This window comes from Camelina sativa, chromosome 20, assembly GCF_000633955.1.
Source record: "Camelina sativa cultivar DH55 chromosome 20, Cs, whole genome shotgun sequence".
Classification (NCBI taxonomy): Eukaryota; Viridiplantae; Streptophyta; class Magnoliopsida; order Brassicales; family Brassicaceae; genus Camelina; species Camelina sativa.
Genome location: NC_025704.1, coordinates 1,515,334 through 1,539,963, shown reverse-complemented (window position 1 = coordinate 1,539,963; position 24,630 = coordinate 1,515,334). Strand labels below are relative to the sequence as shown.

Here is a 24,630-nt window from a genome sequence, read left to right as displayed (position 1 = left end):
TTCTAAATTAGATAAACATATAGGATATTCTCTAAGAAATTCACGGTTCTAATAATCAAAACAAATTCAAATTATTTCTTTATATATATAGATAAATTTAGAGACTGAAGAGTTGTAACGCTTGACTAAAAAAAGTTGAAATTGTATATGATGAATATTCCTCTCAAATCAAACAACTTTTACTACCAGAAAACTAATTGTTTTGAATCTAATTTATATCTTTTTTTGAAAATTGTAAAGTTTTTTTTTTTTTTTTTTTTTGGGTTATCGTTTCGGCGTTTCTGGGGTTTTATTCGACGTTTCTTCTCCGTATAAATTAACTGAACTAATTTGTTTTCTGGGAAATGTTCTCTCTCTCTCTCTCCCTCTCCATTTAATTCGCTCTCATGATTTCTTCTTAAGTAAGCTTTTTTTTTTTTTTTTTTTTTTTTNTTTTTTTTTTTTTTTTTTTTGTATACTAAAAATTCTATCTTTATCTCTACGATTCCGAGATTTTATCGCGTAAATATCGGATTCGATTAAGTTGAAAGATGAGGATGACATCTCTTGGCTTCATGTAATTTTGTTTCCTCTATTATTAGTTTCGTCTAAATCACTCTCTCGTTTTTTTTTTTTTTTTTTTTTTTTGAAATTTAGTATTGATTTGGGGTTTGTTGGTTTTTGATTGAGAAACCTGATTTTGGCCAATTGCATAATAGTAGGAAACTTTCTCTGGTTGATGTTCTCTGGCTACAAGATCTTTGTTTCTTGAGAAACTAGAATTTGTTTTTAGGGTTTGTTCTTGCATTGCATTTTGTTTTGTCCCCAGTGTTAGTGAAAATAGAATGGTTTTGTTTTGTGTTCATGTCTCAACTCAATTCTACTACTTCTTCCTGTCAGGAACAAACATCTGTTTCGTAAATTTCAGCAATGTACTGTGGAACTGTAAAAAGGGTATCACTACAAGGTATTAAACTGGTAAGTTTCCAGCAAAACCTTAGTCTTTGTGATTATTGTTTTTTTGGAATGGGACAAAGATTGCCTTTTTTTTCCTAAGTGGCTTTATACTTTATAGTGTGTGCAGGTTATGGTTTCTTTGGAAATGGAGGATAACGATCCTAATAAAGAATGTATATATGCTGATAGCTTAAGTGAATTCATTACTTGGATTAATTCTGATAAGGTGAGAGTTTTGCCTCACATAACTTTTAAATTCTGTTATTTTGTAAAAATACTAAATGAACTGACTGCACCCCTCTTCAGACACCGCTTCACGATGTGATGGGCTTCAGAAAAGAGGTCAATGGTACCACCGTGGACATTGCATTTCAATGGTATGTTCCTTTTTTTGTACTATTGTATGCTGATGTTGTGTAGTTACTTTGAACAAGATCCTATTGATCTGATCCTAGTTTTTATTGTTCTTGTTGTTGTACTAGGTGCGTAGATGGGTATTCAGCCATAATGTTGGGATATGCCAATAGCATCCGCACCATTGATGGTGGGACACATATAGATGGTGTGAAAGCGTCAATAACTAGAACTTTTAACAGCCTTTTGAACAAGTCGAAGCTTGTTGAGGTATATGACTAGTCAACATCACTATTTTCAGTGTGATGAAGGCATTTCTGATGTTTTGTACAACTGGTGGTGAGATCTATTGTTGTTGATTTTGTTCAGGACAAGGACATTATCTTGAGCGAGGATCATGCTATTGAAGGACTAACTTGCATTGTCTCAGTCATTGTTCCAAGACCTGAGTTTGAAGGTCAAACACAGGTAGACAAGATTATAGTGATTGTTAATTCTCATATTTGGCAATGATACTTTTCCACTTTCTTCTATTAATTGTTCTTACTAATATTATTTTGTCTCCTAATATCTGCAAGACGAGATTAGGAAATCCATATGTCAGAGAAATTGTTGACCAATCAGTCCAGGAGTACTTAACGGAGTATTTTGAATTGCATCCAGATGTATTTGAGAGCATTATCTCCAAATCCTTTAACGCTTACAAGGTATGCTGTTTCTATTCCTATTGATAATGCTGAATCTTCTTTTACACAATGCATTTAAAGGCATCGACTGTTTATTTTGTATTTTGTTCTACTAGCTGCTTTCTTACTTTCGATTAAGTGACCTTGAAATTATACCTGACTAGTTTTTCTCTCTTCAGACTGATTTGGCTGTCACAAGGGCAAAAGATTTGTATAGATCAGAAAGTGTTTCAACAGTGTGCACCATTCAGTCCGTTCCTGAGAAACTGACCAACTGTTCTTCTGAAACATCAGGTATGTCTTATGATAGTAAGTCATATAAGGAGCTCTATTTGATTCATGTTTGGTACATATATAGCATAATAGAAAAAAATACATGCGTTGGCCGTGTGGTTGGAGAAGCGTTGGGCTATGCTGTTACTTCAGATAGTCTGCTCTTAATCCCCACAGGTGTAAACAATATTCTTGAGCCATCTGATCACTATGTCTACTGGCCAGTGCTTTACTTGTGGTGGGCTTGTAGGAAACTCCTCTTGGAGCCTAGTCACCACCACGAGTATTTCCCTATGGCCAACACTAACTAAATACATGGTGCTCATAAATAATCTATGAATAAAACGTTAAAGTTACTCGCTATTATAATGGCTAGAGATTTGATCTCGTACATTTTGAGTGAAAAGTAGGAAAAGAAAACACGATAGTTTTAATTTTAAAATTTCCAATGCCTCCAGAGATTATTGTAGGCAGAGGAGATTCTTCTGGTGGTGCTGCAGATCACGGCTCTGACAGGTGTTTCAAGGTAATTCATTCTTTGACTTTAGTTCCAGTTTATATTTGAGTAGTAAGGCAGTACTTTTATGTCTCCAAGAGTATGGATGCTTGAAAAAAGCCCTACTTTTGGATTTTATTCACTTTATTTAAGTCGAGTTGGGGCAGCTCGCTAGAGTGTCAAATAAATTTGGTTCACAAAAAAATTGGTAACTCCTTGTTCGCATGCCAATGCGAAAGAGTCCTCTGTTTACCAGCCGAACCACATTGTCTCGGTGGCTCTGACGGGTATATCTATATCTTGCCAGAACAAAAGGACTCGGGAACAGCGTTGGAGTGATGATGCAGTCTCTACAGCTCCTGGAGATTCTTCAGAGGATAGTAGCTTTTCAAATTTTGAGAAGACAAGCAAAAAACCGAAGTCTTCTGTCCATTCCTCACATCTCCCTGTTTCTTCACGACAATCTGCTGATGATTCAAACCCACCAAACCCTAAAGATGTTAGCAAAAAGACTTCCAAAGATGTAACCCAAGGGTCCAACAAAATAAGACCAGTTATCCCTGTCCAATCCTCACATGTCCGTGTTTCCTCACGACAATCTGCTGGTGATTCAAACCCACCGAACCCTAAAGATGTTAGCAAAAAGACTCCCAAAGATGTAACCCACGGGTCCAACAAAGTAAGACCAGTTATCCCTGTCCAATCCTCACATCGCCGTGTTTCTTCACGACCATCTGCTGATGATTCAAACCCACCAAACCCTAAAGATGTTAGCAAAAAGACACCCACCCACGGGTCCAACAAAACAAGACCAGTTATCCCAATTGGTCCGGGGTTTCAATCCTCACAACAATCTGCTGGTGATTCAAACCCACCAAACCCTAAAGGTGTTAGCAAAAAGACTCCCAAAGATGTAACTCAAGGGTCCAAAACAAGACCAGTTATCCCTATTGGTCCGAGGTTTCAAGCTGAAATTCCGGTTTGGGTTGCCCCTACCAAGAAGGGCAAATTTTATGGTAGTCCCGGTGATTCCGATACTCTAAGATGGCTTGGAACTGGCGTTTGGCCCACATACAGCCTAAAGAAGACAGTTCACTACAAAAAAGTCGGAGAAGGAAGACCCGACTCATGTTCTTGTACTAATCCGATGACGATCAGTTGCATAAAACGACACACTAAAGAAGCACGAGAGCTTTTGAAAAAGGAGATTAACCGTGCTTTTGATACGTGGAAATTTGATGAAATGGGTGAAGAAGCTGGCTCGTGGACGGCCAAAGAAGAGCAAAGGTTCGATGCTCTTTTGAAAAAGAATCCTTTGTCAAGTAGCGATGGGTTTTGGGAGTTTGCTTACAATGCATTCCCAAAAAAGAGTGAGAAGGATCTCATCAATTACTACTACAATGTTTTCCTCATCAAACGCATGAGGTTGCATGCTAATTCTTCTGCTGCTCATCATATCGATAGCGATGATGACCAATATGACGATTTCTTAGCGGGATGAAGGGCCTTGTTGGATAATATTAACAATTGCGGAGTTTTTCGTCATTACAGGTAAATCACTTTACCGTGTTCTTGATTCTCAAGAACTTGTTTCTCCTTGAAATTTCTGTGTCATAGGATCTTTTAGAAGAGATCCTTATAAGGCCAGTTGTGATTTTGTCATACTAAATACCTTAGCTTATTATGTCTCTTCTTTGTGAAATTTTAGAGATTTGTTTTACTTACGAATCAGGACATTAGTATTTCGAATTCAGAACTTTATATCCCTAGTTCTTGTGAGGGTTTAGGACTTAAAAGGCCCAAGAAGAATTATGAATTTATTGTAGTATTCTTTATTTAATTTGCCCAACTACATTCAAAATTTAAGATCAAAAATTAAGTAACTCTGGCCCTGTTCGTTTTTAAGTCGCTGAATAAGACTGCGACAGCTTAAAACGGCAGTGATAACAGTAATTAAAAAGCAAAACGAAGACGGAAAAAGTAAGAGAAAGACGCAGACGTGTCTCTGAGAGGGAGAAAAAATCTTGCAGGGGAGCGAGAGGAGTTGCCGGATTTTCTAGCGACCGTTGTGGCAGCTCTTCTGAACAGTGCAGTGACTCTTCTTCACATCAGTATGAACTGTTCTTGTCTACTTTTTTTTGTCGCAGTCGTTCATTCAGCTACTTGAAAAACGAGCATGGCTTTTTATAAGCTTTGTTAGGGGTTAAAGCAACATTTACATATGTGATCAAAAATTTGTCTTCACCTCTCTTTAGAAAATCGGCTTTTTCATACATGTACAAATGAACTATGTTGAATTTATAAGTGTGTTAAATCATGGAAAAATGATTGCCAGCTACACGAAGTAAGCAAACACATGACCACACACGCAAACAATATAAATGTCTTATTAATTACATGAAATATTGTCATTATATAAGGATATGCATAAACAAACTTGAGTTATGAATACAACACCATATTCATCAAATTTTGATGTTTTGTTTGCCGGAATCCGGTATTAACCATTATTGATTGATGTTAACCACTCATGTTTGTTTATGCATGTATCTATAACAATAGTTTGTGTAGTTAATAAGACATTTATATTGTTTACATTTGCGGTTATATGTTGGCGTATAGTTCGTATAGCCGACAATCATTTTTCCTTATATCATACATGTACTTTTCCGAATTTTAAATTTTATTTCAAACCTCGAAATTTTTTTTTTCTGTGCCAAATAATACAACGATGTGCAAATCTTTTTGCATAGTTAATTTACTGTCAAGTTTTAGTGATGTGGAATCCACATATATTAAGAGATCTAAAACGATGTTGTCTTGATCGTTCAAGTATAAAAATAAAAACTATTGTTGCAAGGTTGGCTGCACCTGCAGAGTTTAAGACTAAATGATCTCTCTATGATTTGATTAACAAAAATTTAATAAATTCTCTCTCGTGTCTATTCTTATAATTAAGTCTTATTCTTCTTCTTCCTTTCCTCGAATGATTCTTAATTAGATTCAAATTAAATTGAAGAAGAAAAACGCAAGAAGGATTCTTTTGCTCCCTGATTGTCTATAATCGGTTGATTTCGATTTCCCTATTTTCTTTAATTCTGTTTATAACGATGTCTAGTTCTACTGCTGAAACACAAAACGACATTCGTCGTGATGGAAGCTAGGTTTTGAACAATAGCAACGCGCCAATGCCGGAAAGGTCAATGGGGTTAGAACACAAATTATTAGTTCTACCATACACAATACCAAAGGTTTTTCCCAATGCCATTTCTCCTAAAGTCTTTTCCTGCATGCCACAAGCCTACATCTAAAAGACTATTATACTCTTATCTCTTTTAACCTAAAATTAATTAATTTATTTCAGTTTTTTTTTATAAGAGTTGAAACGCAAACGTATTTTTTTTCAAATCTCTTTTTTTTTTTGTCAAGTCCCAGATTTCTTATTCTAGCTCAAAACTTCTCATCTTCTTCCATCTCAGTTGCCATACACAGCGGTGTTGCGATCCTCCATACTCATCTTCTTCCATCTCAGTCGCTCTCTATGCTGGTGCTATGAACCTCTATACTCATCTTCTTCCATCTTAGTCACACTGTTGCGAACCTCCCTAGTGTTCTATAATATTCACCCCACTTGGTTGAGGATGACATCTTGCATTGGTAAATAACTTGTTTATCCGCTGGTTGGTCTTATGATTATGTTTGTGCCTCACCTGCAGAGGTGGACCAAGTTAAAGTTATTGACGGACAAATATTGTGAACCAAGAAGTTATGGTCCACTAAGGAGACCGAAGGACATAATATGGTCCACTAACCTGTTTGGACGTTTAATCTGGTCCACCGAAAGCACAATAAGATTGGTTTGCGGCAGAAAGCCTGCAAAGTGGAGAAAATGGTTGCATGTTACTGATGGACAAGTGTTGTCAACCAAGTAGGTATGGTCCATTACGAGAGCGAATGACATAATTGGGATAGACAAGTGTTGTCAACCAAGTGGATATTGTTTACTAAAGGAACGAAGGACATAAATGTGGTGGACAAAAAATTTTCGGGCGTTAAATCTGGTCCATTAGAGGCATAATAAGATCGGTACATGTGTAATCAGACTTGGTGATGGACAAGTAGAGTCAAACTAAACAGATTAGGTCCACTTTAGAGGTCGAAGGACAAATTAGAGATGGACTAAACATGATTGAGCATTGGATCTGGTCCACCATAAGTTTAGCATATGTGACTTTTTGTGCCGTAAAATTCACCACTCCTCCAATTTTTTTTCTTAAATCATCTCTTTCTTTAGTTCAAGGGTATAAACGTCTTTTTATCATATGACATAAAATTAGAAAGTGGTATTTCTAAAAAAGAAAAACTAAAAGTGACATTCTTCATAACTTTAGTTTCAAAAGTGGCTTTTCTCACTAAATCTCCTTTGCTGAAGAGATGAGAATATTGCCGCGGAAGCCATGTAATCCGGCGGGGTTTTCTCGTGTACTCAAATAGAAAATCTGAGTTTTATGTACAATAGGAAGAAAAAGAAACATACTCTAAAATAAAAATTAAAAATTCTTTGAAGAAAGAAAAAAAAAGAGTCAGAAGACAAGAAAAAGTGAAAAATGGTATATTAAAATAGAAAATAATACTTTATGGGAAAGAGAGAAGAAGAAAAACATTGAATTAAAAAGAGAAACATAAGAGGATATATTAAATCCAACGTTAAACCCCCTGTCCATCATCTCTGTAAAAGACGGGATCCGGTTTGCAAACTCCCTACTGTGTCTTCCACCAACGGGACTGAGTGATGGACCGGTGTCCCCTTGGATTATATGGACAATTTGGACAGTCCGAAACAACCTCATCTTTAACAAAAAGGCAACCTCACCGGAGGAAGCGATCCAGCTAGCTCTACTGAGGGCGAAAGAATGGCAGTCAGCCCAAAGCCCTATAGGAAAGAACCAGCAGCAACCATCAATATGCCAAGAGATTTTCTAACCTGCTTCATTGATGCGGCTTGGAAGGACGACATACGTGCTGGTTTCGGTTGGATTTTTAAAGATAAGCAGGAACAGATAGTTAATGAAGGATCTTCATCTTTTCCGTCTGTATCCTTCCCTTTGATGGCCGAAGCTATGGCAACACTAGTTGTGCTATGTGTTGCAGTAGAATCAGATCTCAAGAACATTCAATTTGCCTCAGACTCGTAGATGCTAGTCAAAGCTCTCAATCGGAAGCTCCACTCGAAGGAGCCCACGGAATTCTTCATGACATCCTCGAACTATCCTTAAATCTATCTTTTGTTTCGTTTACTTTTGTGCCTAGGAATCTAAATCGTCAAACTGATACCTTGGCAAAAGAAGCCCTTAATGGGCTGTATGTTGTACCTTAAACCTGTAAAACTTAATTTGAATGTTTCTTTGTTCAAAAAATAGGATATATTACATATTTGTTCACTAATTTGCAATACTTTCATATGTATGAATGATTAAGAAGTTAATTGGAGGTTAGATTTTGCATGTTCGAATCTATGTTGCAACAATAATTTTTATTTTTATTTGAATAGCGAAAACAACATCCTTTGGATCTCTAAGTTTACATTTACATCATCAAATCATGATGGTGAAACAGGGTGAAATGATTTGCACGTTTTTGTATTATTTGGCACAAAAAAATAATTTTGGAGTTTGAAATTCAAAATTTTAAAAGTATATGTATGATTTAGCATCCGTATAAGTTTAATGTATAAATTTGACTAAGTTCATTTGTGCATATATGAAAAAGTTGATTAGCCACTTCTCTTCCATCTCTTCACCTTGAAGATTGGAGAGTAGTTGGAAAAACAACAACAAAATCGAGACTTTATTGTGAGAACGGTAACAGTCGTTAAATGTTTGATATGAAACATAAATTGTTATTATCTGAAATTTACACCAGACTTTTTATCATCTTATCCAAAGAATGTAGTACATTCTATCAATAATGATACTCTTTAAAATATTGCTAGAGAATGATTGCTAGAGAATATTCTATAATTTTATTGATTAGTTTTTTTAAATCTTGTAAAGTGTTCTAAACAATTTTTATATTTTTATGATACTTTCCATAACTTTATTTTATAAAAAATATATAAAATCATGAACCAATAATATAATAATTGAATTCATTAATAATCTTAGATTCTTTTGTTTTAATTAAATTACACAAAGTTTTTAATGACTTTATTAAAGTCCAAATGTAATAAGCTAAATTTGTTATAATTTTAAATTACTTTTTACAAATCACAAACCAATAATCCCACTTATTTCGTTAAAAAACCAAAAAAAAAAAAAGTTAGGTCTGGTCTGGTCTGGGTCGTCGGATTTGCTTTCGGGGTTCCGGTAAGGGTTTTCTCTGATGATCGATTCTACTCTCTCTAGTCTCTACTACTATGAATGACCCTTTCTTCTAATCCGTTGGGTTGGTTGTTTTTTTCAATTAACAAATCTTTGGGCTTTCATATGATACCTACCTGCGATTAACTACTCTAGTTTTCGATCTGTTCGATGATGATTGCTCCATTCCCTAATTCAGAGATTGATTAGTAAAATTTTTGATACATTAGATTAAAAGTTTCAATTTTGTTTGCTTTTTCTCAGCTAAGTTATGAGTTAAATTACATGTTTTGGTTATCAGACTAGAGTTGTTTATATTCTGACAGAGATTGATTGATCTTCTTCTGACAGGAACAAGATCAGATCGGCTTCCTTTGTAGTAATATTATTCAGCCATGTCAAGTTTAACTGTGAGAAGGGTGTCTCGTGAAGATATACAAAAGGTTTGATTCCTTTTACCTTTTCTATTTTCTTCGACTAGGAAGTTTTTAATACTCATTTTGCATTGTGACATAATTTCTCGTTTCTGGCCTGTTGTTTCACTCTATTTGCAGGTTCAGAATCGTATTGAATGGTGCCTCCAGCGTTACATGAACCAGAAAGAAGTTGTTGACTTTCTACTAGAGAAGTTTAAGATCGAACCTGGTTTTACCCAACTTGGTAACCACACTTTTTTCAATGTTGGGTCTCTTTGTTCAATGTTGGTTCTGATTTCTTTGATCTCTCACTTTAACTTTCTCTGAGTTGACACAGTTTGGCAGAAGCTTGAAGAAGAGAACCGAGATTTTTTCAGGGCGTATTATCTGAGACTCAAGGTAAAGTACCAGATTATGGAATATAACGAGCTGCTTGAGCAGCAGGCTAACTACATGCGTCTGATTCATCCAACCAGAGGGGCTTCTAACCAACACAGGAATGGTTCTCATGTTCCATCAAGTAAGATTTGTTTTCAACTATATATATATGTAGGGAAATTTTGTTTTCGTGTTGCAACTAATGTAGGTTTTTTTTCAACAGTGAATCAGCAACAGTTATGGTTTGGACACAAGGACTCAGATCAGTCCTCTCCTCATCTGTCAAGTGCATACCTCAATGGAGTCTCAGCTATTAACACAAATATGCCTTCTTATGTGGACTTTTCAACCAATTGTAGAAGAGTTGATCCTCCTCCACAAAACTTGCTCTCCGCTCAGGCCACAAATATGCCTTTGATGCAAGGAATGATTAAATCTGAGACTGAATATTCAAACTGTGCTCCGTACATGTACGGTGGTGAAGCACAGTCCACAGTTGGAGATGTCTCCATTGCATCTTTCAGCAACGAGTCCAGCAGTCAATCCCTCAATGATCCACTTGTTGATGCAGACGCTTCTACATTTGGGTTCTTAGGTCAAATTCCTCGGAACTTCAGCCTCTCTGATCTGACAGCTGATTTTTCCCAGAGTTCAGGTCTCATTTTCATATACATGTTCTCCCTTTTTTATAGCACACATAATAAGCTTACATTTGTGCACAAACTCGCACAACAGGATTCATCGTTATTTTTTACTGTGATTTGCTTGTTTAAAACCAGAGATTCTGGAGAGCTATGATGGATCACCATTCCTATTGGCTGATGCTGAAAACTTCCTGGACTCTAGCGAAAGGGTAGAACATCAAGGTGAGCACGTGAGGCTTTGTTATTATGTCGTACTTGATGTCCCTCTTCTTTTAGTCCGATAGAGTTTTTGGCTCATCTCAGCTAGTACGCAAACTCATTCTGGAACTAGAGACACCAGTAAGTCTTGTAGGAAATTAAAAGAGTAACCACAAGTGTTTTTTCTTGTAGGAGATCACGAGAGATTGGGGACTATATCTGAAGGCTTCATTTACAAAAACCTCGGTAGCAAATAGGTTTGTTAGATTTGGAGCTTCATCATCATGCTTTTGACCTTTGCATCTACTTGCAGGTTTTAATTACATGGTTAGTGTACATAGAAATATTATTATTACGATTTGGAAGACAATTTTTGAGTGGGGTGTATACTACTATTATTATTCTCAATTGTAGAGAATTTTCGTTTTAGTTATAAATATTTAAGAAGCACTTGATTTGATTGTATAATTTATGATATTGGACTTTTTTATGGACTTCTGTGGCCAACTCTAAAACTTGTGAGACCCGTAAAATATGATGATCTTATACCAACTCAGAAGATATGATGATCCTTTTCATACTACTAGTACAATAACCTTCTTTCAATAAACACACACACCACACAGATAGTCTAGAAAGTCTCTCTCTCTCAGGTAATATATTAGATAATGAAAGCCATTCTTTAGATACAGAAGAGGGAAGAAGCTTCACACACTGTAGTGTTCCTTCATTTCCTTAGAAACACATTTCACAAATCCAGCAGCAGCATAGTGCAAAGAGACTGCATAGAAAGTAACAAACAAACAAAACAATGCTTATTAAGCTAGTTTTGGTTGCTATCAACAGATAGATGAATTTTTGTTAGCTAGTTTATAGCCTTACCATCCTTCAATGAAGCCTCTGTCTCCTTTCTGCTTTGTATCGAAAAACCGTGATTTCTTCTTCTTTTTGTCTTGACCTGGTTGTTCAGAGACTTCTTCTGCAGCTGGATATCCTGTCAAGAAATGTTTAAGTACTACAAAATCTTTACATAATATGCCTGATTCATTATTGGACAGGGATGAAAAAATCTGACCTTGTGGAGGATTTTGATCTTTCATGTCCTGCATCTTCACTTAACTGTGTACAAAAACAGAAGAACTCCTCTCCTCTGTTTGTGTTGGCTCTCTCACTTTGCAAAACACACCAAATGGATTTTGATTTGGGAATATGATTCTTGGTTTGGTTAGTGATAAGGTTAAACATTTTTGTGAGGATGCTTCTCCTTATATAAGGCTCTGATCTTTAAGCTATTAATTATAATGGTGGCTCATTGTCAGATGAAATATTCTTCTTTGATTTTTTTCTGACTTTCGGCTTATTCGTTTTGTAGTCTTTATACCTTCCTTCATGAAGGGGCTACTGCGAAAACTAAAAGGTTCCATTTCCATGTGTGTTTTATATGTGAAAAGGAGACTTTCACTCGCCTTTTTGAGGTTCTTTACAAATGCTTTCACACTTGTTTGCTTCTTCTTTGCTTGTCCTGTCTTGTAGGAGAATTTAGTAAGACAACAAAACAAAAGATTGAAACTAGCTACTAGCAACACCTAGTTATCCTTTCTTCGTTTAATTTTATTTTATTTTGGAATCATACTTTTCAAAACAAAACATTAAAAATTATCAACTTGTGGTCACCACAATGGGATTGAAAGCCGAATGTTGGTCTAATCACACTTTTATTTGGATGGCTCAAAAATTGACAACAAGTTTTTTGATTACAGTAAGAAACTTGAACAGTAATTTGAAGTTTGTATCCTAGGATTACGTAATTAGCCAAAACTAAGACAAATGTATACAGATGATTTTGATTATCCAGTGTAAGTTTGTTGCAGTTCGTTGAATATGAGACATGATGTGTCCCAGAGTTCCTTAGCCAGTTTTGGTTCACAGGAAAGCGCTGAAGATTCAATGGTCCTGCCCTTTCCTCCAAAGAAATATTTGCCTGATACTTCCTGCAAGAAACAGATCAAAATATAGAGCTCATCAACCACATAAGATTTAAGGTTAGATAAGACGAAGAATTTCCAAAACCAGCATATCTTACAGGTGGAGCTAAAGCAGCATCAATGACAGATTCAGCTGCATCCTCTGAGGACTGCATGAGTCCAAGAATCTTGAGACCCCAAAACGCCATGACTTGTATATATGAAGGAAGCTCATGCGTTATGTTTGTATTTACTGCTCCTGGATCTACCGCTCTACAATAAAACAAAATGAAAAAAGAGTAATCACATAAGTAAGAAGAATAATAGAGGGTCTGATTGTGTAAGAGAGTATAGCTCAACTTAAAGACTGGTTTGTTTCAAATATGAAGAGTACATAATAAAGAAGTGGGCGATAAGGTAAAGAGAAATGAGTATATAGGACGCTTACGCAACAGAGATGTGATGAGAATCATCCATGAGGTGAAGCTGTCTATGCAGCTCATACGAGAAGAGTAGAAGGCATACTAGTTAACAAAAGATCAGAAACAATATCAGCATCACTTTGGTACAAGAGAAAACACATGCTTGTAAATATGAGTAGGTTTCCTTACATTTAGAATACTCATAGATCGTAGCACAAGGATACTGCTTTGATTTCGAAAAGTTTACTCCAGTAACAGAATCCATGTCAAACCTTCCAGCAAAAACTACCAAGATAAAAAAAATGCCAGGAAACGACAATAACTATTTGAACTCACATTGTAATATAGAAACCATTAGATCACATGTGAGAAACTACTCACCAGCACGATGTGTAAAAGATGTAACATTCACGACTCGTGAAGGCACAGGGCTGTTTCTCAGGAGGGGTAAGAGAAGTTTGGTCAAAGAGAAAGGGCCAACATAATTTGTAGCAATCATCCTGACAAATATTTGGAGACAGAAAGTGTTAAACCTTTAAAAGTTCAAAGTTATGAAACCATAGTGAAAAACCTTACCTGTCAAAGCCTTCAACGGTTGGCCGGCTTGATGCTGCTAGTATTCCAGCATTGTTCACCAACAATTGTATCGAAGAATGTAAATCAGATTCTAAAAGCCATTGCTCTAGAGAGTTTCTAAACTTGGAAACTGATTGAAAAGACGACAAGTCAACTTCAAAAGCTTTGAGTTGTGCATCCTCATTCTCCATCTTAATTTCACTCAATGTCTGTTAACACAAAGATTCATGCATCAAGGAAAAAGGGTGAAAGGGGGAGGTTCTTTCTATTAGTATAAGAAAAATCAAAGGGACAGTAGAAAACCTTTGATAATAAGTGGGAGGACCGTCCAACTGCAAAATCAAGAAAAGATTCAACTGCTAGTTTCATATCAACAAGATTCTAAGCAAAGGAGACACTTTTTTGGGTGTGTATTACCAAGAACAACGTAGAACCCTTTCTTGGAAAGCTTAAACGCAGTAGCCTTACCAAGGCCCGAAGTAGCCTGCAAAGAGAGAGTCACACAACAGCAGAAACTAATAAGAAGACTAACAAGTATAGTGAGGGGGAGAGAGTTAACTACATTACACAGAGTCCCAAGAAGAACTTACACCAGTGATAACACAAACAGGTCTGTGTGAATTAGTAGTCAATGAATGAGTAGAGCAAGAAGAAGAGGAACTTGATTTAGAGCGAAAGAGACTACTTTTAAGCAATTGAAAGTAAGAAAAAAGGAGGGCAGTGTGCCAAAACAAAGCCATCCTCAAGAAACTATATGAGCAGATAAAACTCAAAGCCTCCTTCAGTTTCTCCATCAACTGCCCAACAAAAAAACAGAGTCAACGATATTAAAAGAAATAGAGACTGAAGATTCTCTCACGTTGGAGTCAAATGAACAAGAAAGCTGTAGAGACTTACTTGATCCTTGCGAAATCGAGATAAAGGAGTGAAGAAATTAGAGATTTTTAATTCCGAAATAAAGGATCAGAAGCCCTTTTCCGACAGAAGAAGAAGAAGAAGAAGAGAACACAAGTCCGATGTGGGTAAACGAAAGCTAGTTTATGCTTTTTTCTTACGGTTCGATGTGGGACAAAAATTATTTCTTATTGCAGTTTCACTCACTTGCTACCACATCGACAAGATCCGATTTTTACTGTATAAAATAAAGCTCAAGGCTCATCGTGTTACACATCGTGTTAAAATAAAGTTTTCTATAATATTAGGCTTTGATTTATTTTCATCGTGTGTGTGTGTGTGTGTGTGTGTGAACTGTATGAATGATTGAAGGGAGAAGAAGAATTTTATCACATGATTGAAGGGAGAAGAAGAATTTTATCACTCAGGAGTCAAACTCTAGTGTTTTGGTTATGAGACTTTTGAAGAGAGTGGCGAAACAAACACATGTACAAGGGAGACATCTCTATTACGCTCAATCAATGGACAAACATTACATAACAACATACGAGACGTAATTCTGTAATTTCTTTCTCTTAAATAACCAAAGAGAAGTTAAAAAAAATTCTATGCATCTACACAAATAGATGTTTCTTTCAAACGATTGCCCAAAATTTCTTTCTGCAAAACAGAACAGTTTCAGTCTTCTTGTATCTGTCTTGAAGCTCATGTCTTTCAACTTCCCAAAGGTATTTTGGTGCCAAGTCTCGCACTCTTGAGATGATTGATTCCTCGTCTTTTATAATGATGAATCCCTGCAAACCCCACCAAACTCCGTGTATTACAAACTACTTCCCAAGTTACAGACATAAGAAAAAAGATAAGATTGGTTTAGTGCTGCTCTGTGTGAATTACCTGAGGGCGTATGATGCGGTCCATCTCAAGCATGATGTCCTCTAGTAAACAACCATCACCGTGGATTTTATAGTGAGACAAGAGGTGGTCCACGTGTAGCAGATCATATGTTCGGGGGTATGTTGAGAATGGCTCACACCTACCAACACATTACAACACAAGTTTTACTATTGGTTCTGAAGTTAAGTGGGAAAAGATTAAATCTTGAGAAAGTGATCATATTTGCTTACCAATCATGATATGCACCGGTTAAGCCTCTCTCGTAAATTCCGGATAAGGTATTGTTCATCGTAGCAGGTACAACGTTCATGACCCATACGGGATATGAGTTCATAGCTGCAGCAAATCCACCAATGTATGCGTTTGTGTCCATCACATTTCGCACTTCAGTCTTGTTCACATTCATTAACTCCCAGTAACGACTGACTTGTTCTCTCCAGAAGTTTGTGTCCAATGTAAACTCCTCTTCGCTGATGCCTTGAGAAAGAAAGTTTTTCCAATTGAATTAAAGAAATCAGATGGAACATTATGTCGTTTCTACAGAGAACTGAATAGAAGAAACTGTACCTATCTTGCTTAGACTTGTAGGATATGTCGACAGACGTTCAGCTGGAGAAGAAGGTTTCTGTTGTACGTTTTCACTAATGTCCACACAGTCTCTAAGAGGAACTTTCCATGAAGCTTTTGAAACATCTGCCTCATCACATATAGTTATAAGCTCTAGCTCTGCATTCTTTCTAAGGCAAGCCTCGTCATCTTCTTTCACCCATATTGCTGTCTGTACCTTTCGAGAAATGAGCTTCCAGCACATTGCGGTAGTTAGATTGACCAACTTATCCCAAATCATAGGGAAATCTTTATCTTTTCTGTAAGCAGGTGGTGCTGAATAAATAAAGTATCCATTGGGCCGGAGAAGACGATTAACCTCTTTAATCAAGATACCATCTGCAGAACCAATCGCAAAATTAGGTGAAAGCTATACAAAACCAAAGCAAAGCATTGACAAACAGAAAGAACATCACAAGAGACATACCATTTTCATGCCAATCAACACGACATCTTGAACAATGAACCATATCAAATGAGGCTGTGGGATATGGCATTTGTTTGGTGGCTATGGCAGAGATCATTGCACCGATTCCTCTCTCCAACGCAAACTGAATTTGGTTTTCATGACCATCTTTAGGAGCAAAGGACATTGTCTTTATACCTAAAGGAAGAAGATAAGCTGCAAAGCTAGCAACTCCACATCCAACATCAAGAACTTGCTCAACCCCAGCTGAACGTAAGTCCCCTGTTTCGTTAGTCGTCATGTTTCCTAACCTGAAGTTACACACAATAGTTCAGAGAAAAGCAGTAGGCATAAGTATAAAATTCGAACGCAATCCAAAAAAAGAAGAAGGTAAATTCAAGTAGACCTTTGGATGTATTCTGGAGCTCCATGTTTGAAATGAGTACCACCACCAGGGAACCACCATAACTGACCTTGTTCATGAACCCAGTTTTGCCCGCCTTTCACTTCAGCAAGATGAGTATGATTCACATTGCTTCTCCATACATAATCCCTGCTGGTAGGCCAACGTATTGGTATCTTATAATCCTTTGGCGGAGGCACAAGACAAAACAGACGCTGTTCAAGTGGCGGGCAATGTTTCTCAAGCTCTTCTCTTCTGGAAACATTCAAACTTGGGAGAAGCTGTTGTACATAAGTGACATTGTGGCAAGGTATATACTCATTAAACTCCAAAGGGCACACATTCACACCATTCTCAGGGATCAAAACAGGACTTCTCCGGTACGTAAGCTCAATTTTGTTAGCAAAACTCGATGGACCTGCAATCACAAAACTGTTGCATTATCGATTCATGCCCTAATCCTAGAAGAAACTTGAGAGCAATGTCTTTAGAAAACTATTCGATCTCAATGGGTTTCAATCAATCTAGCTCTAGAAACTAAAAACCAAACAAAGCAAGGAACTTTAACAATGTTACTGAGAAAAAGGTACAGACTTTGAAAAAGACACATAGGGAGAGAGAGGGAGCGAACCAGATTGTGATGGTGGAGAAGAAGAAGAATTGGAAGAAGAAGAAGAAGGATGGGAGATGTAAATAGGTGAATTGTTTCCGAAGATAGAGCCGGCGTAAAAGGATCCAACCATTAGAACAAGAGCCACCATTATCATCTGCCCCGATCTAGCCGAACCCAACACATAACCTCCTCCCATGGTCTTTAATCTTTATCAATCGTTCCTCTTCTTCTAACTCTATCTATCTCTCGTTGGATCTTATAGTTTGCTTTCTAAAACTCATGTGAATCTTTTGTTGAGTGAGTGAACTGATGAAGCATAGCAACAAATAAAAAAAGCTCAGCTTCGAAGAAGAGAGACAACAAAGATGAAGATCTCGGTCACTCCCGTCGGCAAACCATGTGAGAGACACGTGACACATTTTGATCCTTCATGTCTTTTTGCAAACTGTCCCTCGAAACTTCTTCTATTCACATCTTCACTCCCTATATTTTCGTTACTATTACTAAAAGCAACCAAATGTTCTTAAAATTGTCTAACTATTACCATAAGACGTATTTGTGTAGATTGATACATTGTTAGGATTATTTACTTTTGTCTGAAAACTAAAAGCAACGATGACTTGAAAAAAAACGTATATAATAGCTCAGTCAACTTTATATTATTATTACTCATGATGTCCATAGATGTTACATCTCATATATATAGATGAATTATAATGGAAATTTCTTCTTACATCATCGATATCACCAATCACTAGCTAGAGAGAGAGAGAGAGATTAATCAATGGATGATACAGGTGCAGACGCCTCTAAGGCAGACAGAATCATAGTTTGATGGACAACTAGAAGAGTCACAGTCATTGAGTGTAGAACATTGTTCACCAATACGAGAACCATAACCACAAATACATTTTTGGGATCGTAGACTACACGTTGCATGTCCCCCTAATCTGCAACTCCAGAGGATCACAATCCAAAGCACTCTTACATTGAAAGTGACCTTCGCTCCTCATTATCAGACCTGTATGTATATATGTAAACCAGAAACATATTTCAAGCCAAATCCAAACCGAACTAGATCATATATGTATATATAATATAATATATGAACCAAAAGAAATGACTAGTTTTGGAAGACTTACATGAAGAAATTATGAGAAGAGCTATGAACATGCTTCTTACTTTTTCCATTTTGTTATTTATTTCTCTCCGACGTAACGTTCTTCAATTGTTTTGATTTAGAGTTATTGCACGAATGTAAATATGTTGCTTATTATATTATATTATGTATATATGAAATAGTTTCTTTCTTTTTTTTCTTTTTTTGGGTCAAATATAATAGTTTCTTTCTAGATTTTTCAATTAATTATGAATATAAATTTCCAAAGAAAAAACACAAAAAATCTTCTCATGCAAGATTTATCACCTTATTTTGTTGTTGCTAAGTATGAATATGAATGTGGTTGTTTTTATATCTAGTATTAATAAATAACAACTACAATATTCATAATAATCCAAAAATAAATATTAGGAATCAAAAATATTCCTAAGAAGATGTTTAACACAGAAAGACAAAAAAAAAAAGAATAATAAGGTAATAAATCTATGGGTCTATAGTATTGAGAAAGAAAGAAAGAGAAAAAAAAATCTAATTTTAGAAATCTATATTCATAATAATTGAAAAATGTAGTAAGAAACATATTGATGATATTTCAATTACATTCAACCTTATTTTGACAAAAATATATATATATATATATATATATATATATATTTTAAGATTTACCCTTTCATTTTTTTTTCCGGTTAAACATCTTATTCTTTTGTCGGCAAAATAAGGATTTACATCTTATTATATAAAGTTTGGTTCTCAAAGTTAGTAAATCACCATATCGTGACATGTGTCAATTTCAAAAGTTATTAACTCATAAGATCGTGACAGTGTCAAATTTTACACAAATTTCTATTTTTAAAAAAAAGAATCTCTAAGAAAATCAAGAAATTAAAAAATTATTAATCATAATATATAAATTATATAAAGTATGGTTTCAAAAGTTACTAATTCATAATATCGCGACATGTGTCAGAATCTTATTATGTTGTAGATTACTAAAATAATAAGATTATTGAAATAATAATAAATCTTATTATTATGTTGTAAATTCTATAACTTTGTAGTTTTATAGAAAAAGAAACCGTCCAAACAGAAAAAAATCCATAATTCAAAAACATTAAAGAAATCATACAGATAGTTTTACAATAAAAATAAACGTTGTTATTCTAAAGAAAATCCTAAAAAATCTACAATAATTAAACTTATATAAAAACAATCCTACGTTATATTGAAATTTTTGGCCTAATCATAAAAGAAAACGAATTTAAATATAAAGATATGTATTGTCTCATATATTTGTCATATATATAGAGAGAGGTAGACGTCATTCCAATGAAAGAAACTCAATTAGAAGTTTCAAACATGAGCACTACAGATGGAAACCAAAACTATGAAAACAACGAAAAGTCAGCCAAGAAAGGGAATAGAACCATCTTATTATATAAAGTTTGATGTCAAAGTTACTCATTAACAAGATTGTGACACATGTCAAATATATTGATTAGATGTTGACACGTGTCAAAAAAATCTTTTTTTATATCTTTTTTTTATAGAGGTAGTAGGATAACTAATTATATTTAGAAAATTTTACATGTTTATATTTTAAAAATATATATTTTTCTTAATCAAAAAGGAAAACTAACAAAATCAATATATTTTCCATTGTATGCTAATCATATTATATGTGTGTTCTTAATAAAATTTGACATGTGTAAGCAAAAACCAAATTTATTAAGCATGTATATTAATCAATAAATAATAAATAACAAAGTTACAGTAAATGGAATAACATAAGTTATTTATCATAATATTAGTTGGATATAAATTATATTTCTTGTTGTAATATCAATTTTTATTGTAAGTAATTACACAAAATCTTGAAAGAATAATAAACTTAAAAAGAAAAAAAAATTCAATACATGATGTGTATGAGTATAGTTTTAGGATATTGTTGGATTTCTAAAAATTTTGTGGATGTTAACTGACTTTTTTACTGATTATTTTATTGTTAAATTTAAAATACTAACAGTATACATATGATGCTCATATTATTTTTATTATTAAAAATTTTACTCTAATCCATGAAAAAGTTAATTATAGTTTTTACGATGAAATAGATAGTTAAATGTGATTACTAAACTGAATGTCTAACGATAAAATTTATTTTAGATTGAAAATATATATATTAATATGTATCATTTTAAAAAAAATCATATAAGAATATTAGTAATTTTTATGTTTTAATATGTATCTTATGATTCTATGCATTAAGATAAAATATGTAATTAAACTTAAAATATGGTGTATTATGATGGTATAGATATTTAAATGATACACCCAGTCCTATAAGAGTTTTTGGGTGCATCAAGTTTTGGTCATGATCAAACGATTATTATTTGTTAAAGAGAAGATTTTGGTTTGAAGATTTTGTTATTTGTTAATTCTTCTTAAACAATCAAGTTTTCAACAATTATCGTGAGAGTGCATCGAAAACAGTTTTACAGTCAAAGTCAGACACAAAGGATTGAGTAAGCAATTTACATTACACACACCCAACAATACCTGTTACAAGAACGAACATAACTACATGGATACCCCCAATTTCTCCGATCATAAAATGCAACTTTGATGCGAGCTATGATCATCACTCTCACCAGTCAACTGGAGGATGGATATTTAGAAATCATCAAGGTGACCCTTTAGTGTGGGGAGCAACCAGACTTAACCGTGTACGATTTCCCTTAGAGGCAGAAACAAAAGGATTGCTCACTGCAATACAACAGGCACGGATTAGAGGATATCATTCAGTAACTTTTGAAGGGTACTGTGAAACTCTTATTAGAATAGTCAATGGTCAAAGTGTTGATGTTTCTTTAACAAATCTTGTTCATGACTTAAACTTGGTCTTCAAAATTACATCAACCTTTGTTTACTTTCACAAAGAGAGAATGTAATAGAGTGGCTCATGCCTTAGTTAAATTTGGTTGTTTAAATTCTGAATATTACACTGACTCTGTTTTACAGTCTTCATGGCTAAGTGACCCTCTTTATAATGATCATTACTAATCAATATATATTTCATTTGAGGAAAAAAAGAGTTTTTGGGTAAAAGCATAAAGATTAATAAACAATAAATATTATCTCATTTATAAAACTTCAACCAAAAGGACAATATACTGCATAATTCAAATAGTCATAAATTGTTATATTAATAAAAATTGTCAATAGAAAATTAAGAAAATATTATCAAATAAAGCAGAAAAATCCTTAAAACTCTTATATAATGAAACTGAGAGAGTTTAAAATGAAATATGAGAAATCCATATTCAATATTTAAAATGTTACGAAATAAAATCTAAAAACAGGTAATATTACTACTTAATTATTGTCAATAATTTTTTTAAAAATTTGTACCCACGTAATAACGCGGGCCTTATCTAGTATTATATAAACCTTGCGACTTTACAAAACCTCAACTTCGAAGAGAGATAGAAAATGAAGATCTCACACTTATTCAGACTCACCACCCCCTTAATCGTAAGAGTATCTCCAACCCTCTATATTCATCTCAATTTCTTGACCAAATATTCATCCAGTCAACCACATAATATCATCCATAGCCACTTCTGGTGGATCCAATGAGATCACAATGTTGAGTCTCAATACTGACGATCATATAGGAACGAACATGTTCGATCTTAGCAAGCAACAGTTTAGGTTGATGCTGATGATTATCACATTTTGCATTTCTCATCCATTTGGTCATTGACTGAGAGATGATATCGAGACAGATGCACACTTTTGGCATGCGTTTTCGCCTGATCTCTCAGGAATGACCATTTTAACATAGATCACCTGACATCGATGAATGAACTACCATCTACATCCTGAAGAGTTATTTTACCCAAGTTACCAAGTATACATCACTGATGTGAGTGGAACACAAAGAGAGACATTTCCGATTCAAAGCTGAGTGAATTGTTCATTCAGCTTCTCTTCGTGTAGTGTCTAATAGCTTCACGCTTAGTGGATCCGTGCTTCTCTGCTAGTGTCAAAATACAGGAAAATCTCATATGATAACTTACAATGATTTTAAAAGTAACAAAATGTTCTTAAAATTGTCTAACTATTACTTGTGTAGATTGATACATTGTTACTTACGATTATCATTACATTTGTCTGAAAACTAAAAGCAACGAAGACTTTAAAAAAAATGTATACAATGGTTCTGTTTGTTTGCTTTTCGCTGGATCCAGCGATTGGTTGCTGAAAACTCTTATTGTGTTATTTGCATGTAGCTGCGACTAATTACTATATATTTTTAAAAAATAATAATAATATTTAACTTTTGATAATTTATATTTTTAAATAAAATGTAAATTACATATATTATGAAAATAAATTAAAAACATATTTACTTATTTTTAAATAATTAATTTGAATTTGTAATTTTATTTTATTCAATTTAATATATTAAACTTAATTTGGTTATAATTGATTTATTTATAATTTATTTAAATATACTCAAATTAATTTTTTATTTAGTTATTTTATTTAGTTAGATTTAGTTTAATTTTAATAACTATATGTAGTTATATTAAGTTTAGTTTTGATCATATTTAATTTATCAATTTTTTTTTTGCCACTATGTTGTTCATTTGCTTGTCGAAGGATCCAACGATTGATCGCTGAAAATTTTAGTGACTGAAAATTACAGTCGTTGATCGCTGGCAAAAGTCGCTGCGACTGGTCGCTGAATTAGCGACAGACAAACAAACAACTTTTAGTCGCTATCGCTGGTCTATGTCGCTGGCGATAGACAAACGAAGTGGCCCCTAGATGGTTAACAGCTCAGTGCAACTCTATATTATTATTTCTCATTATGTCTAGATGGTCAACAATTTTTCCAGATTTTAAAAATTGTCAAAAATAAAAGAATTAAAAATCACACTTAAACACTAATAACCTCACCTCATTAAAATTTTTAAATTTGAATAATTTGTGGATTTGCCATTTTTAATAATTTATGTATTCTCGATCTTTTTTTTTTTTATATAGTACATACTTTATACCAAATACTAAATTTTATGAGCAAATAGAATCGACTAAACCCAAACACAACGAATAAAACCACATGTTAAATCATATTTATGTAACTTAGAAAATGATAAATCTACAAACTATTCAAATCAATAAAAACCACTCCAAAAAATGGTTTTCTCATAATCGATTGTCTTACAAAATGATATGTTAGTAACTTAAAAAGCTATAAGTATTCCTATGTGTGCCACGTCTCAATTCACCTATGTCTAAAAAGGAGTAAATCACATCTCATAAAATGTTACTCCCTCCGTTTCAATTCACCTAGGATGTTTTTAATTTTCAATGCAACTTTTAGATTAGTTTAGTATTTTATATTATGCAGTATTGTTTTTAATTGGTTGAACTTGTTAAAAGTAAAAAAAATTTAATCTACGTGTTTTGCTTAAAACAACGGAGGGAGTAGTAAGCAAAATTTTGACTATTAACATCCATAGCAATAATCTTTGAATTTTGTTTCATTACCATTTTAAACACGCTAAAAGAAGGAACATTAAGTTGTAGTCGTTACTCGTTAGTCAAACTCCACCAATAAGAATATAGAATGGTAACAAATATTAATAAGGATTAGCATGTTCTACGTACACTTTTAATTCCCACAAAATTACTTAAAATTTCCCACAAAATTGAATTATTCGATAGTTACAACAAACAGTTCATTATAAAAGGAAACAGTTTATTTTCAAATCGGTCCTTTGCGTAAATATAAAGCAGTCTCACAATGCAAATAAACTAAAGTCCATAAAAGATAATACAGTAATAACAATTATTTCTAATTGTTTAAATAATAATTCAAATACAAACTCTCTAATAAAGAAAAAATGCTAATTCGTACGACATGGGTTGTATAAATTAATGAAAAAAAAAAATAAGAACAAACAAACATTAATCCCAAACC

At 34.1% G+C, this 24,630-nt stretch overlaps 5 protein-coding genes across 11 annotated transcripts; 2 read left to right on the top strand and 3 right to left on the bottom strand.

The window, feature by feature from the left end:
• On the top strand, positions 117-5,026 carry LOC104768601. 5 transcript variants are annotated; one of them, XR_764267.2, is made up of 11 exons: positions 439-556; positions 880-957; positions 1,055-1,162; positions 1,243-1,313; positions 1,419-1,560; positions 1,660-1,758; positions 1,869-1,997; positions 2,156-2,270; positions 2,708-2,775; positions 3,053-4,296; positions 4,652-5,026. XR_764267.2 is itself a non-coding variant. In XM_010492608.2 (10 exons), the coding sequence occupies exons 2-10, from the start codon at positions 910-912 to the stop codon at positions 4,244-4,246; spliced, it is 1,974 nt and encodes a 657-aa protein (XP_010490910.1). In that variant the 5' UTR covers positions 117-401; positions 880-909; the 3' UTR covers positions 4,247-4,585. The 5 variants fall into 5 exon arrangements, 4 of the variants coding, with proteins under 4 accessions (XP_010490910.1, XP_010490912.1, XP_010490913.1 ...); XM_010492608.2 differs by lacking the exons at positions 439-556; positions 4,652-5,026 and adding an exon at positions 117-401 and having other exon boundaries at positions 3,053-4,585; XM_010492610.1 differs by lacking the exon at positions 4,652-5,026 and having other exon boundaries at positions 1,064-1,162; positions 3,053-4,585.
• Positions 9,020-11,230, top strand: LOC104768600. 3 transcript variants are annotated; one of them, XM_010492603.2, is made up of 7 exons: positions 9,020-9,110; positions 9,456-9,547; positions 9,659-9,764; positions 9,858-10,040; positions 10,122-10,553; positions 10,678-10,764; positions 10,933-11,230. In XM_010492603.2, the coding sequence occupies exons 2-7, from the start codon at positions 9,500-9,502 to the stop codon at positions 10,995-10,997; spliced, it is 921 nt and encodes a 306-aa protein (XP_010490905.1). In that variant the 5' UTR covers positions 9,020-9,110; positions 9,456-9,499; the 3' UTR covers positions 10,998-11,230. The 3 variants fall into 3 exon arrangements, with proteins under 3 accessions (XP_010490905.1, XP_010490906.1, XP_010490907.1); XM_010492604.2 differs by lacking the exon at positions 9,020-9,110 and adding an exon at positions 9,111-9,189; XM_010492605.2 differs by lacking the exon at positions 9,020-9,110 and adding an exon at positions 9,196-9,313.
• Positions 11,264-11,986, bottom strand: LOC104768598 (cysteine-rich and transmembrane domain-containing protein A-like). Its single transcript, XM_019241659.1, has 3 exons — positions 11,816-11,986; positions 11,623-11,734; positions 11,264-11,521 (listed from the first exon to the last, which is right to left on the bottom strand). The coding sequence occupies exons 1-3, from the start codon at positions 11,847-11,849 to the stop codon at positions 11,476-11,478; spliced, it is 192 nt and encodes a 63-aa protein (XP_019097204.1). The 5' UTR covers positions 11,850-11,986; the 3' UTR covers positions 11,264-11,475.
• LOC104768597 (dehydrogenase/reductase SDR family member on chromosome X-like) lies at positions 12,439-14,889 on the bottom strand. Its single transcript, XM_010492601.2, has 10 exons — positions 14,600-14,889; positions 14,293-14,499; positions 14,120-14,186; positions 14,006-14,034; positions 13,703-13,911; positions 13,508-13,626; positions 13,316-13,411; positions 13,153-13,228; positions 12,824-12,977; positions 12,439-12,731 (listed from the first exon to the last, which is right to left on the bottom strand). Exons 2-10 carry the CDS (start codon positions 14,494-14,496, stop codon positions 12,588-12,590), a joined length of 1,098 nt encoding a protein of 365 aa, XP_010490903.1. The 5' UTR covers positions 14,497-14,499; positions 14,600-14,889; the 3' UTR covers positions 12,439-12,587.
• LOC104768596 (probable methyltransferase PMT7) lies at positions 15,084-17,714 on the bottom strand. The gene is made up of 7 exons (XM_010492600.2): positions 17,537-17,714; positions 16,909-17,323; positions 16,524-16,813; positions 16,058-16,435; positions 15,721-15,967; positions 15,491-15,629; positions 15,084-15,390 (listed from the first exon to the last, which is right to left on the bottom strand). Exons 1-7 carry the CDS (start codon positions 17,712-17,714, stop codon positions 15,232-15,234), a joined length of 1,806 nt encoding a protein of 601 aa, XP_010490902.1. The 3' UTR covers positions 15,084-15,231.